At 36.6% G+C, this 14,206-nt stretch overlaps 2 protein-coding genes across 2 annotated transcripts; one reads left to right on the forward strand and one right to left on the reverse strand.

Moving 5' to 3' along the window:
- The first annotated feature begins 7,930 nt into the window (after nt 1–7,930).
- Nucleotides 7,931–9,401, forward strand: LOC118433640. The gene is made up of 5 exons (XM_035845793.1): nt 7,931–8,019; nt 8,088–8,217; nt 8,595–8,677; nt 8,851–9,104; nt 9,175–9,401. The coding sequence occupies exons 1-5, from the start codon at nt 8,010–8,012 to the stop codon at nt 9,322–9,324; spliced, it is 627 nt and encodes a 208-aa protein (XP_035701686.1). The 5' UTR covers nt 7,931–8,009; the 3' UTR covers nt 9,325–9,401.
- A 266-nt stretch (nt 9,402–9,667) lies between these two features.
- Nucleotides 9,668–11,971, reverse strand: LOC110862679 (serine/threonine-protein kinase Nek4). The gene is made up of 3 exons (XM_022111894.2): nt 11,872–11,971; nt 10,569–11,661; nt 9,668–10,507 (listed from the first exon to the last, which is right to left on the reverse strand). Exons 2-3 carry the CDS (start codon nt 11,644–11,646, stop codon nt 9,831–9,833), a joined length of 1,755 nt encoding a protein of 584 aa, XP_021967586.1. The 5' UTR covers nt 11,647–11,661; nt 11,872–11,971; the 3' UTR covers nt 9,668–9,830.
- Between the last annotated feature and the right edge of the window lie 2,235 nt (nt 11,972–14,206).

Consider the following 14,206-nt stretch of genomic DNA (forward strand, 5'->3'; position numbering starts at 1 on the left):
ATGGAAATTCTGATGTACCTTAATTTTTCTTAATTATAAGTTTTGCAGGACGAAATTAATTAAAATTGCGTTACTCAAGAGGCAAGAGTGGTCTCAAGCACCTTTATCTTTCTGCATGCCTAAGTTTAATCATGGCTCAATTTAATTCAATTTTATGAAAATTTTGCTTAAGTGTCCTTTTAAGCAAATGCCTAACTTTCTCCTAATTTAATTGAAATCAGGGTTGCTTAGCAAATTTTTAACTTTAGGCATTGCTTATGTGTCAATTGAATTCCTCCCCAGCACTTTAGCTATTGAGGCTATTGAAACTCACCACACCCAATGGGGGTTTGGTAACTTTTAAAATTTAGTATACGGTTGGAAAACCCTTGCAATCCCGAGGAAAATGATGTATGCATGCCGTACTTCGACTGACTAGCTATACTTTTTGCCTGATAGCTGAAATATGGGTAGCGAAATATTACGTTTTGTAGATAATATGGATGTTTGTATGGTGAAGTGACATTATTTTTTTGCAAAAGTTAGGTTTGGCCTCACAAATTAAGGACAAAGATTTAGCGAGCGGGCGGTCAGCTGACCGGGCTTCCACTCTGGCAGTGGGGGAGTTCAGGAGAAAATGAACTTGAAAAGTTCAATGACTACTCGGGTCCCTCTCCGTCTGCTCGCTAAATCTTTGTCCTTAATTTGTGAGGACAAACCTAACTTTTGCAAAAAAATAATGTCACTTCACCATACAAACATCCATATTATCTACAAAACGTAATATTTCGCGACTCATATTTCAGCTATCAGGCAAAAAGTATACCTAGTGAGAGGTAACCAATACGAGTGTAGGCTAACCCCAGGGGAGTAATTTTAGTCAAAAATTCCGTGACCTGGTGCAGCTACATTGAAAGGTTAACCCCCTCTAATACTCCCTCTCAAAAATTAAATTCCCAATACCAAGAAACTTAAATCAATGAAAACTATTTGTATGATATGAAACTTCATACTAGAGGGGTTAATTTTACTCCTAAAAAATTAACAAAAAAGCTTACTGAAATCCAGTAGAAACAAATTAAGACTGACTTCCTATACTCTGCAAAAAAACTGCATAAAAAACTGCAGTGATTGGTGATACGTTCTATGTTGGTCAGGATTTTTTTGAAGCTCCATCCGGGCAATATTTCCATTCCAAAATTCATCTTTCATCAGAAACCAATCAAGGAATAAATTTTCTATAAAAATTCCCAACGTTATGACGCGGTTGGAGCACTTCCGCCATATTTATCAGCCTTATATTGAGGGAGCTATATGCTCTCAGAAACATATTTTTGGGAATGAGGTGTTGGTATTCTAATTCCCTATATCAAGGGCATTGGATAATCGGAAATAAGATTTTCTGGCAGATCCTTACAAAATTCCACTATGCAAACAATGTGGAAGAAGAAATTGTTTTTTATTCATACACGGAAATCCACCAAACGCCTCTTATATAACCTCAATCGAACAATATCTGCTTGTATGTAAGAGGGCACTTTATATGATACTCAGAACAGCCGATACTGTTAGAAAATATCGTTGCCAATTGGAGAAAATTATCTATGAATTTTGATAGTCCGAAAAATCATAATGGCGGACGTGCAGAAAACATCAATTAGAAGCAGAAAATAAATTAGAATCTAATTTTTTACGTAGATTTGAATAGTCTACTACTTACATCCTGTAAAAGATTTAGATCTCTAGATTAATTTTTTTACGAATTAAAGTGAAAAACCATCCGTCTCCAGTTCCAAGAATGGGTACTCTAATATACATAACAACTCCCGGGTCAGAATTATATTCATTTGATAGGTAATATACCAAAAAATTGTAAGAGTTTTTCTTTATCTTGCTTTTCCATTTACAAATTAATGACGGGATGTTCTTGTAATTCGCGTGAGGCAGGATGTGAGACTCCATTGTGATACCTTATATAACGCCATATCCTTTAATTCAAAGAAACAATGACTAATTAAATTTGTTCTGTGTAGTTGGTTGACTGGGATAAAACTAGAAAAGCTCGATTTTAGCCAAGTTTCTACTCTCACTTTAAGTTTGTCAATCCTATTTAGTTGAACCTCAACATGCAGTATACCTACATCCTAGTACTCTCCATCGTACTACCCAACAAGTGGGTAATGGCGGACAATTTGCCGACGTTCAAGATGAAATTCGGCATAACGTAATACGATAATTTTATAATCTTAGAATTAGTATGGTTAAAAATGTTCGGTTAGGTTAGGTTACTGGAACTTATTAGGTTATTAGGAACCTATAGTTATTTGAAACTTAGAAATGGTCCGGATATCGACTGGACCAGCAAACCTGGTATGTTAAGATGAAGGCCAAAATCTTATTTACCACTTCAGCAAATTACCAAGTAGTAAACCCAAGTCATGCCAGCTTCGCAGTAGGATAAAAAGAAATTTGATGAGCAAAATTTCAAAAAAGTGGCTAAATACCATGGATGATTCCGCCGATATTGATCCCGATTTTCATCAAATTAGTCTCGTTGGATCAAAAGGATTATAAAAATAAAATTTGCGAATCGAACTATCGACAGCTTGCCAGTAGGTATTGAAAAAATTTGATCGGAAATGTCATCAGGTAAGAATACACGCTTCAATTTCCTGTAATCTTGCGTTTCTGATCTTTGAGGGCAAATTTTATCGAGACCTATTGGTAGTAGCTTGTCGATAGTTCAACATGCAAATCTTTTTTTGACTATGTACGGTCGAATGAGAACAATCAACCTGTAGCTCCGGAACTTTCCACTGTTAGGGAGTAAGGACGTGTGCATATTGGCCCATCCTCAAAAAAAATCTTTCTTTTCAGACTTTTCGTTACACATTTACGTCGAAGGTCACAATGAATGCTTCGTCCGTGCAGCAGAAATCACAGATTCCTACAATCCCAGGTTCCCCGAGGTTTTTGTCTGGCACCCAAAATCAAAAAGGAGGTAAAACCCAGGACCGGAATTCAGTAAGATTCAATTCAGTGACATACTGAATTCCGGTCTAGATAAATACGACATAAACCAAAGCAGCAGATCTAAAATTTACACCTTCTATTTCACAGAGTATAAAAATTGACATCTACGAGAATGAACATTCTACTCAAAACGTAAGTTTACACTCAAAATTGGGCTACATTATTACCACTATTGTAGGTACTTCTACCACGAGGCAAGAATTATGGTCGCATACTGTCGGAGGGACGCAAATTCTAGTTCGGTGATATGGTAGGTAGGGCAGGATTTAGCTTCCCTGTGTTTGCTACACTACGGTAGAAAATTGTATCCAAAGCTGTTGAAAGGCAATGTACCTACCATGGCGAGCAGGGTTGGGAAAAACCCAGGGTTTTAATCAAAAATTAACAACCCACGGGTTTTAATGGGTTTTAACGGGTTTTTTGGGTTTTAATGGGTTAACGGGTTTTATTGGGTTTTAAGCAATAAATGCTATAAAAAAATTTACAACTTATGCAAATGTATTCCTAATCACATATAAATTCTCCCAATTCAAGTTAGCAATTGTATTGGTTCCAAAATTAATTTTTCCCATTGACTGAAACTCGTGATGACAAATGATGGTGCCAATTTTTTCAGATTAAAAAAATGCAATTTTAATTAAATTAGCTCCCTAACCGGATTGAAATAACTTTATCTAACGTGTGATTGATGTATTTAACTTTTAGAATGTGTTTTCATGTAAAATATAATTAAAACCCAAATAAAACCCATTAAAACCCAAATAAAACCCATTTAACATAGTAAAACCCAATGGGTTTTAATCATTTGGTACCCATTAAAACCCATTAAAACCCAAAAACCCCAACCCAATTAAAACCTGGGTCGGAATACCCTGATGGCGAAAAGTTTGGTCAAAAAAGTAATTCTACCACATAGTTTGAAACATTTTATTTATTTATCCTAAACAGTTCATCGGATTGTGTAGCTGGGATGTTCACGGCCTCTCCTATCCCTTTTCTGGACACTTTGACAACATCGTTTTCACGGAATCATCCACTAGAAATACCGTAACAGGAAAGAACGGGGAACAAACAAAAATAGAGATTTGGCTAAGCAACAACCAGAAACTGGATCATGGTGACCAGGGACTTAGAGCACACAAAGGAAAGGAAATCACGATAACTTCCGATTGCAAAAATCACAAACAGTAACCAGTAGTTGAAAAATGGCTACTATCTAAAATCATAAACAATTTTACTAATTTTTTTAAATTAGTAAAATTTTTAAAAATTTTTACTACTTTTTACTATTTTTACTACTTTACTACTTTTAATACTTTAAAATTTTTTTGACAAAATAAACTTTGGATCTTATGTATATTTTTATTGGATTTGTCTTCCCAACTACATTCTAAGATTTAAAGGGTCACTTAATTGACCTTTTAAGTAGCAAAATAACAATAAATTTGTACGGAATTGTTCGTAATGCTAAAATGAGGTACTTTGAAACAATTTGGCTGTGGATATATTTATACTAGGCGATTTAGTGGTGTAAATTGAAAGGTTGTTTGATCGTCTCCTACCAGGTCGCAATTTTTGCACTTTTTAGCCCGAGCCAGGGCTTATGGGATTGTCATGTCCGTCCGTCCGTCCGTGGACACGATAACTCTCTTTAAATTTATCCGATTGACTTCAAATTTGGCACACACGTAGATAAGGTCAAAAGTGAGGCTAAGTTCGAAGATGAGCGAAATCGGTCAAGTCGTTGACCGGTGGGGGTCATATAGGCGGTGGGGGTATGATGCACCAAATTTTCAAAATTGTCGTATAATGCTGAAATTTGGCACAGAGGTCTCTAATGGCTTCTAATGAAAGAATACGAACTAAAATTTGGAAAATTTTTACCCGGAGGTACCCTATGGTGTGACCCCCACCGATTTTCAAATATGGTCCTAGAAGCTGTAGGGCTGAAAGCCTACACAACGCGAATTCCATCGCGTCGAATTAATTAATTAAATTAACCAGTCTAGACGAGGTCATAGACTGGCTTGGCCATGAAGGCCAACTAAGTTAATGCGGGTGAGATACCCGCAGCCCACTATTTAAGGAGCGTCCGAGCTCCCATTTGGGACTACTATGTTTTTGACTCGCGACGAGTCAACTCCCATGCACATGTATGTATGATTTTCTCTCTCTACTAACAAGCCAGTGATTGGCAGCTACCACTGAGGATAGAGGTAGCGGCTCTGAGCCCCTTTCTGCAAACTAACACTTCTTACCTAAATAAATTTCTACTTGATTATGTATTTACTGTCCAGAGCCACCACCACTTTCCTGATTCGACTCCAGTCCACCGCATAACTCTTATATAGCACGAGTAGGACTCGGTATAACTAGAGTAGGTATGCACTAACAGCTTAGTTGAGCTCCCTCTCGCTCCTAGTCTCATCCTGCCTCAACACCACTGGTCCATTCTTAAATACTAGGCCATGCTTAAAAGCATTGCCATGCTTATTAACCAGTGAGCCCAAGTTCCATTTATCTCTTGGTTACTCACTCTCACAGACAGACACGGCGTTCTAACCGCTCGGTCTGTCTCTATATGTAAGTAGCACTCTCTTCCAACTCGCTCCACTACACAGCGTAACGCACTCGGTCGCGCTCTCCTGCAACCAGCAAGGGTTGCCTCTCTCTTCTCAGTGCTCTCCCTTACAAAGCTTGAAATTCAGCATATAGGTGGGATGCGTTACAGGACGACAGACAGACAGACTAACAGACAGACAGAATTGGGTAAATATATAAGTTAATTCAGTATTCAGAATTCAGTATTCAGTATTCGTAATTCAGTATTCAGAATTCAGTATTTCAATATTTAGTATTCAGAATTCAGTATTCAGAATTCAGTATTCAGTATTCAGTATTCAGAATTCAGTATTCAGGATTCAGTATTTAAATATTCAGTATTCAGAATTCAGTATTCAGAATTCAGTATTCCTCGCGTAACCTTCGCTTACCACCAAGACCAAAACATGGTTGCATCTTATGTAACGGGAAAGGCATGCCACGTTTGACATCCGAATTTTAGACACGTTCCTTTAACGGAATTTGTTTCCCTACATTTGGTTCCACTACGTGCTATGTACTGAGGTATGAGCACAGAAATGCATTGAAGGGATTTATTACGGACGGACAATCGTGCAACATAATTACCGTGGTGCCACGGGCACCACCAAATCGCCTAGTTTTTACAATAATTACCACATGTCCAGTTGTGCCAAATTCAATTAATTAATTATTGTTCTTTATTAATCAATTAAAATGTTATTTTAACTTATGTAAAAATCAATAATAAAGGTGAGAGAAGATCATTGCGAGAAATCAGGTGCGACTATATGTGACAATGCGACTATATCTTAACTAAATATACTTAACTTGCAATTGAATAAACACATATTTACATACACTTCTTTTTCTAGAAATAAATAAATTATCCCAATACATATATTCAGTAAGATTTCTATAGATACATAGCGGAACAAATTTCGAATTTGTACAATGTTACAGTGACAAAGGAAGGCCAGGAATTTGAGAGAAATATATCTAAACTTGTAGCATGTAAACAAAATATAAATCTGTATCAAGCATTTAATTGTCTTTTAACCTCTTTTAGGCCTTTTATTTCATTTGAACATATTCTCGAATTAAGTTGATATTTGTTTTCTTCAACAAATTATGACTTCACGATGTACACGATAGATCTTTATTGATTCGCATACATACTGATTCCTAAAAGTACAACTAAATTTATTTACCTGTTTTCTTCTAACTAGATATGTTAACCTTACGTAGGCACATTCAAGCCTTGCGTTAAATATTTCCTTTAAATCCGTTTGTTTCATAAATATATACGCTATCATAAATGATATAAAAGTGGTTAATAAGTCAATCAGTGTTTCGGGTGCAAGTCACCTCCCGTTTCTTGCATTCTTGGTTTGTGCAACAAATGACGATCATTAAGCTCACAAGAAACGGAGCACTGAAGTCAATGTACTTATTTAACCAGTATACATATAATCTGACACTCACATAACTTATTTACTTGCTACACCCCCAATGAATACTTTGGACTTTTAACTTGCGTATGTGAGATACGTTGATATTCCTTTCCCTGTACAGTCAGTTATTCCAGAGTGAATAAAAGTATAGTAAAAAATATAAATGCATCTTTCTCATATCTGTCTCATGCTTTAAATTATTTACATATACATATTATTTTTATCACTCCACATTAAGGAGCAACCTATTTACCCCTACATACTTGTCCAGCTCGTATTTTGATACTGTTCCGATATGGATGACCGAGTTGCTTCGTCTTGAACGAAGATATGTAAGATTGTGTAAAATTAATAGGGGGAGGAATTTGCAGTACAACGAATGAAATAAACATTTGGACTTTATACCAATGACTCATATCAGTCCCACTCGGTAATAAAGGATTACTTGACTTGACTTGACTCCTTCCACCATCTTTAGTAAAGAATTACTTATAAGTTTATAAGGTGGTTCACTTAAAATTTATAATTTAATCTAAATAATTTGCTTAAACTGCGTTCACGTAAACGAAATTCGTTCGTAAACGAAACTTACAAAAGGCTCGCAAGTCCGCATCCTAACAAAATAGATTTGGGATTTGTTTTTCGTTCACGAAAAAATAACCAAGGAGAATTTCCCAAGATAATTTTTAATGGAAATATTTTGCGAACTTTATTTTTTTACGAATGATGCTAACTTTGCGAACCTTTTGTAAATACACTCACTAACTCCTTACCTAGGATAATTGAGCGATAAATTTTTTCTTCTCCAACTGTTTGAAAATGAACTGGGCTTTTTCAATTTTTGTATTTTATTTTGGATTTTTATCTGGATCGGAGTCATGTCTTTTAAAACGTTCAGAATTTAGGGAGTGTCGTTTCCGCCGCCCTGGTTTAGTGGCTCCCAGACTTACTTGCAATTTGGACATGGTAGTTAGTAAGTCTACAATTTTACTAAGAATGTAAAAATCAGTGCAAAATTAATTTAATCCACGGACAATTTAGCTAACAACGTCCCAAATCAAAGCATTGGGACAGGCTCGGTCAGTATGGCGTCTGGTGGTGTATGGGGACAGTCACTCCTTGAAACCCTTGGCAATGGGAATTCATCAACTATTAAATTCAGTGGAAGAAGGTAATGGATGAATAAAATAGGATTGTTACCCTCTTTTTTGACCAAATTCAAGATTCTCGTGTTTTCAATGTCCCTTAGAGACCACACACATATGACGTACATAAATTTTTCATTGGACCCTGATAATTAAAAAAAATAAACGTCCACTTTAAATAGTAGAAAACGCCATAGAGAAAATTTGGATATTTTCAACCTTATTTTTGAATATTTTCTATATCAACTCCTAATTAAAAAGCGGTATTTGCATTTTTTTCGAATTTTCATCAGATTTGAAAATTTACAAAACTCTGGTGTTAATGGCGAGGACTTGAATTTGTGGTCAAAACGAGGTTAATATATGAAGTTGAATGTATGTAACTTAACTTATGATTTATTAGTGACGGAGAAAGACCTTCCAGCTTATCGTACATTTTGCCCCACCCATACTGTTGTCCGAATGATGGTGGAAATGAGACGACCGGTAAGCTTTGATTGGGTCCAATCGTTCTTATGAATAATGCGTAGCAAATGCTTTTACCTTAAAATTTCCAGCCAGGTAAAATATTTTTCCATAGGGATTTTCGAGTAAAAGTATTTGCTCCTTTTACTCATGTTAATCTTGTCGATGTATTTATTATTTCTCCAATACTTAAGGTACTTTGATCTTAACAATTTACGAACCAACAAACTTACCCACGTGGCAATCGCCAGAAAAGGGGGCGATCGTAATCAAATGGAACGCAGCGTGTCAAAGTGATTGCAATGATTGGATAGAATTACGACTAGCCCCATCAGGAAAGTCTTTCTCAGGGGAACTGTTCAATGAGGACCCAACTCAGACTGTTTTAAATGCAAACCAGCGTGCCAGAGATGGACAAGGAGAAGCGACAGATGTGGATTTCGTCATGGTAAAATCAAACCAGAAGGAAAATCAATTCGTCAGTAATGATTGTAAATCAATTTTATTCTTCCGACTAGAAACACGGTGCAGTTGCTAGGGTAGCTAACTCGGACTTTGTCGCAACGGCCAGGTTGGAGAGTGATGAACGAGTTGGAAATCGTGTTATGAAGGTCACCATTTATCCCAACAGTATGACGCCGGTGGTGATTGTTGATGCTGGTGTTTGATTTGGCAAAATTAACCGAGTATGTAAATTAGGATGGAAGTAGGAAGAAGTTGTATGTAGAAATAAAAATTATATTCGTCCAGCTATTTTTATTATGTTCATTGTTTCCTGTAATAAATTATTTCGACTTTCGCATTCGAAATTCACTCTGTTTTTGTTGAAAGATTTGGCTAATAATATTACAGAGCATGAGTTGTTCTTATTTGTTCACGTTCATAAATTTAATTACTTAATCTGTATTGTGGTTGGTTGGGGTTTATCAAAGATGAGCGTATGTGTATTGGCAGTGATGCTTAATTGCCAAAATTCAAGATTGAAAGAATAACACCCAATCTTCTCACCTAATGTGTATGTAAGCCTCATATTTTAATACTTTACAATATTTCGTGTCGTTTTTGTAACATTTCTCTAATCTTATTTTTAAAGACATTACTAATACAAATGATGTACCTACATAATAGTCTATGAATCATGGTTAACTCGTATTCTAAAATACCAGAATATGTATTAGTTGTTACGTCGTATCCCCTTCTCTCCACCATCAACCCGAGTAAGTTTTGCATTACACCCTTTCCATTCCATGTAGACCCCATGACAAATAACGTCTTTCACAATGGCATTTTCTCCCCGAATATCTAGTCCTTGATCAAATTTGGAGAACCCAGTGGTCTCAAAATTCTCCACGGTATTATTCGATCCGTTAGCCTTCAGATCAATCCCGCTAATATCTTTTTTTATTCCTGCATCTTTTATGAAATGGACATCTGTCACGGCATTGTAAGAGCCATCAACGAGAATCCCACATGTTACGTTTCTCCCGGTGATATTCTTTACCACATTATGGTCACAGTTTGTCGAAATGTAGATCCCTAAAGATCCCACATTTTCCATTTTGCATCTCTGAATAATATTCCGATTCCCAAAGTCGATCCTAATTCCTTGCGATGAACCTGACGTGACAATGTCCGTCACTTCGTTTTCATGCCCTCTTAACTTAATGCTGCCACAGCCAGAAACGAATTCAATCTTTGACAACTTGTTTTTCGATCCTCCAACTGCTACTCCTGAAGACGGATATGTCAATTCAAATTTTAAGTTGCGGAGGGTGCACTCGCTAGCGTTTATTTCGAACAGTTTGCCGTTGTGTCCTTCTTTATTCTTGATTACGGTATTAGGACCACGTCCTGCAAAAGTAATAGCATTGGATTGTAAAATAGACAAAAATTTTCATAATTTCCCACAAACCAATTATCGTGACATTGCTCCTCTCAAGTGTGAATGGCCCAACGTACACTCCATCCCTCAATTTTATAACCGCTCCGGGACGTACAATCCCCAAACAGGATCTCAGCTCGACCGAATTCCTCACCGTCATACAGTTCGCTGCCGTTCCGTCAAGCTCCATCCACCCTTTCGCAGCATTCACGACTTCATGCCACGTTTGAAACCGCTTTTTAACCGATCGTTTCGTCAATTTCGTCACAACCTCCGGAAACCCGGCCAACATGGGATGCTCATGCACCACGTATCGATCCTCATCGATAACCAATTGATCAAACATTTCAAATGTTACGAATTGTGCAACCTCCCAAATTATTAGGCCCAACGAGAAAAAATCCGCTTGCTGAGTGTACTCCCCTGTTCGAATTTCCGGCGCCATGTATGCCTTCGTACCAACGCCAGATTTAGTTAGTCGCCCAGTCACTGAATCCTCGTTATGGATCATTCGACAAAGACCGAAATCACCGATTTTTACCGGCAATAGAAAACCCGATTTCGAAAACATGATATTTTCCGGTTTTAAATCGCGATGTATGATTTTATGATCGTGTAGAAATTTCAGGCCTTCGACAAGATTTAAAATTATAGTTTTCTGAATTTTTTGAACTTCGAGGTTTTTAATGTCCTTCCCTTCATGGAGCCAGGAGCGTAGCGTTTCACCGCACAGCTCCATCTGAATGCAAATAGTGGGCAGGCCTTCTTTCGACCTGCGTGCCTTCATCAAGTACATGTCGATAAATTGCAGCTCATAGTCCGATTTGAGGATTGAATCTGAGAAGATTTCTTCCAAGTCCGTAAAACTGAACAGCTGTTCTTGAACTTGGAGAGTGTTCACCAGGCAGGGATGCTTGGCCAGTTGGGATGTTAACGTTGTCTCGCGCAAGATTTGTTTTTGCTCGTTGGCATCGGCATTAGTAGGGAATAAGAATTTTATTGCGGATTCAGTGCTGTAGTAGTCTATGGATTTTAGGACGATACCAAATCCACCATGGCCAAGACAGGACGTGTAGGCGGACACGTTGTGGAGAAAATTAGCTGTCATGCTGCTTCAATTCCGCTGCAAAAATAAATTCCGTTACTAATTATCACCGCAAGTTATGACTCACCCGGCGAGGTGTTAAATTTTAATTCACATTCTCATGATGTTAAAATTGACCCAAATATGTAACCAGTGACAAAATTAACACCATGGTGTTACAAATTTTTCACCACGACGGGGGAGTCGCATATTCAGACCGCGCAACCCAATATTTTCTTTACTACATACCGATATGGGTTTATATTTACCAATAATTTATACTTTTGGAACTAAAATTCAAATATAAACGTGACAAAGTTTGAGTGAAATTGGACGGGGCAGGGCGTTGGCAAGCATTCTTATATATTACATTAAATGATCGTATCATTACGTAATATCTTGACAATGATTGAACCGTTATCAAATAATTATAACATTTTACACAACCTACCTGCCTAATTCGTAAGCAGGCTCTTAAATATTCAATTTATTTGACCGTGTAAATTCGTGATTGCAAAATATAACAGATATCCAATTATTACCACTGCGTGTGTGTGTTTCATTCGACTAATCAGTCGAGTGTTCAAATAAGCCGAATTATTGCTATCTCCAAACGAACCTCATTTTGCTAACAATACGTAAGCACGGTGCAATTTGTTTCCTACAGTCCACACAGTAATAATTGAGATATGATTGTGCAAAATCCACACTTGTATTCATGCATGGAAATAATTTAGTTTACGGATGAATTGTTTCATAAATATTTACGCTATCATAATTGATATAAAAGTGTTTAACAAGTCAATCAGTGTTTCGACTGCAAGTAACCTCCCGTTTCTTGCATTTCTTGGTTTGCAGTGCAACAATTGCACTGAGCTCACAAGAAACGAAGCACTGAAGTCAATGTACTTTGCTATTTAACCAGTATACATATAATCTTACACTCACATAACTTGCCACACTCCCAATGAATACTTTGGACTTTTAACTTGCATATGTAAGATCGTTGATATCCCTTTCTCTGCACAGTCAGTTATTCCAGAGTGAATGAAAGTATAGTAAAAAATATAACTGCATATTTCTCATATCTGTCTCATGCTTTAAATTATTTACATATACATATTTAGCAACCTATTTACCCCTACAGTACATACTTGTCCAGCTCGGATTTTGTTCCGATATGGATGACCGAGTTGCTTCGTCTTGAACGAAGATATGTAAGATTGTGTAAAATTAGTAATAGGGGGAGGAATTTGCAGTACGACGAATGAAATAAACATTTGGACTTTATACCAATGACTCATATCAGTCCGACTCCTTCCACCATCCTTAGTAAGGAATTACTTATAAGTAATCCGTGGTTACATTAAAATTTAAAATTTAATCTTAATAATTTACTTACACGGCGTTCACGTACTTACACGAAATTTATAAAAGGTTCGCAAGTCCGCATCACAACAAACTAGATTTGCGAACTTTTTTTCCACGAAAAAATAACCAAGGGGATGCACAAGTTCCCAAGATAATTTTTAATAGAAATATTTTGCGAACTTTAATTTTTTTACGAACTCGGCCAACTTTACGAACCTTTTGTGACTCCACTCAATAACTCCTTACCTAGGATATTTAATTTACCGATATATTTTTTCTTCACCAACTTTTCCAAAATGAGGTGGGCTCTGTCAATTTTTGTATTTTATTTCGGATTTTTATCTGGATCGGAATCATGTCTTTTGAAACGTTCAGAATTTAAGGAGTGTCGTTTCCTTCGCCTTCGTTTAGTGGATCCTAACCTAACTTGCAATTTGGACATGGTAGTTAGTAAGTTGCAATTTTACAAAGAATTCAACAATCAGTGCAAAAATGTGCTAAATTAATTTAACCCACGGACAATTTAGCTAACAACGTCCCAAATCGAAGCCTTGGGACAGGTTCGGTCAGTATGGCGTCTGGTGGTGTATGGGGACAGTCACTCTTTGAAACCCTTGGCAATGGGAATTCATCAACTATTAAATTCAGTGGAAGAAGGTAATGGATAAAGGAAATAGGATAGTTATGTACCCTCTTTTTGACCAATTTCAAGATATTTCCAAACATAGACCATACACGTCATATGACGTAACGTGACGTGACGTAGAAATTTTTAATTTGCCAACTGACATGAAAATTTAAAAAAATTAAAACTTCAGTATAAATAGTAGAAAATTTGGATATTTTCAACCTTAATTTCGAAAATTTTTAAAAAGTGAAATTTTCATTTTTTTCGAATTTTCATCAGATTTGAAAATTTGCAAAACTCGGGTATTAATTGCGATAGGAATTGTGGTAAAAACAAGGTTAATATAGTTGCATATAACTTAACTGATGATTTAGTGACGGAGAAAGACCTTCCAGTTTTCCCTACGTTATGCCGAAACCATACTGTTGTCCGAATGATGGTGGCAATGAGACGACCGGTAAGTTATGATTGGGTCTATAAGACCCGTCTTATGAATAGCAAATGCTTTTAGTTGAAACTTTTTTCTGTCTAGGAAAAATATTTTTCCATAGGAATTTTCCAGTAAAAGCATTTGCTCTTTTTATT

The sequence above is a fragment of the Folsomia candida genome, unplaced genomic scaffold (genome assembly GCF_002217175.1).
Source record: "Folsomia candida strain VU population unplaced genomic scaffold, ASM221717v1 Fcan01_Sc065, whole genome shotgun sequence".
In the NCBI taxonomy this organism is placed as follows: domain Eukaryota; kingdom Metazoa; phylum Arthropoda; class Collembola; order Entomobryomorpha; family Isotomidae; genus Folsomia; species Folsomia candida.

Coding starts and splice junctions, on each gene's coding strand:
- LOC110862679 (XM_022111894.2), bottom strand. CDS start 11,646: ATGACAGCTAATTTTCTCCACAACGTGTCCGCCTACACGTCCTGTCTT. Junction 10,508..10,568: donor GAGCAATGTCACGATAATTG/GTTTGTGGGAAA, acceptor TTACTTTTGCAG/GACGTGGTCCTAATACCGTA.
- LOC118433640 (XM_035845793.1), top strand. Junction 8,218..8,594: donor ATTAAATTCAGTGGAAGAAG/GTAATGGATGAA, acceptor ATGATTTATTAG/TGACGGAGAAAGACCTTCCA. Junction 9,105..9,174: donor CAGATGTGGATTTCGTCATG/GTAAAATCAAAC, acceptor TCTTCCGACTAG/AAACACGGTGCAGTTGCTAG.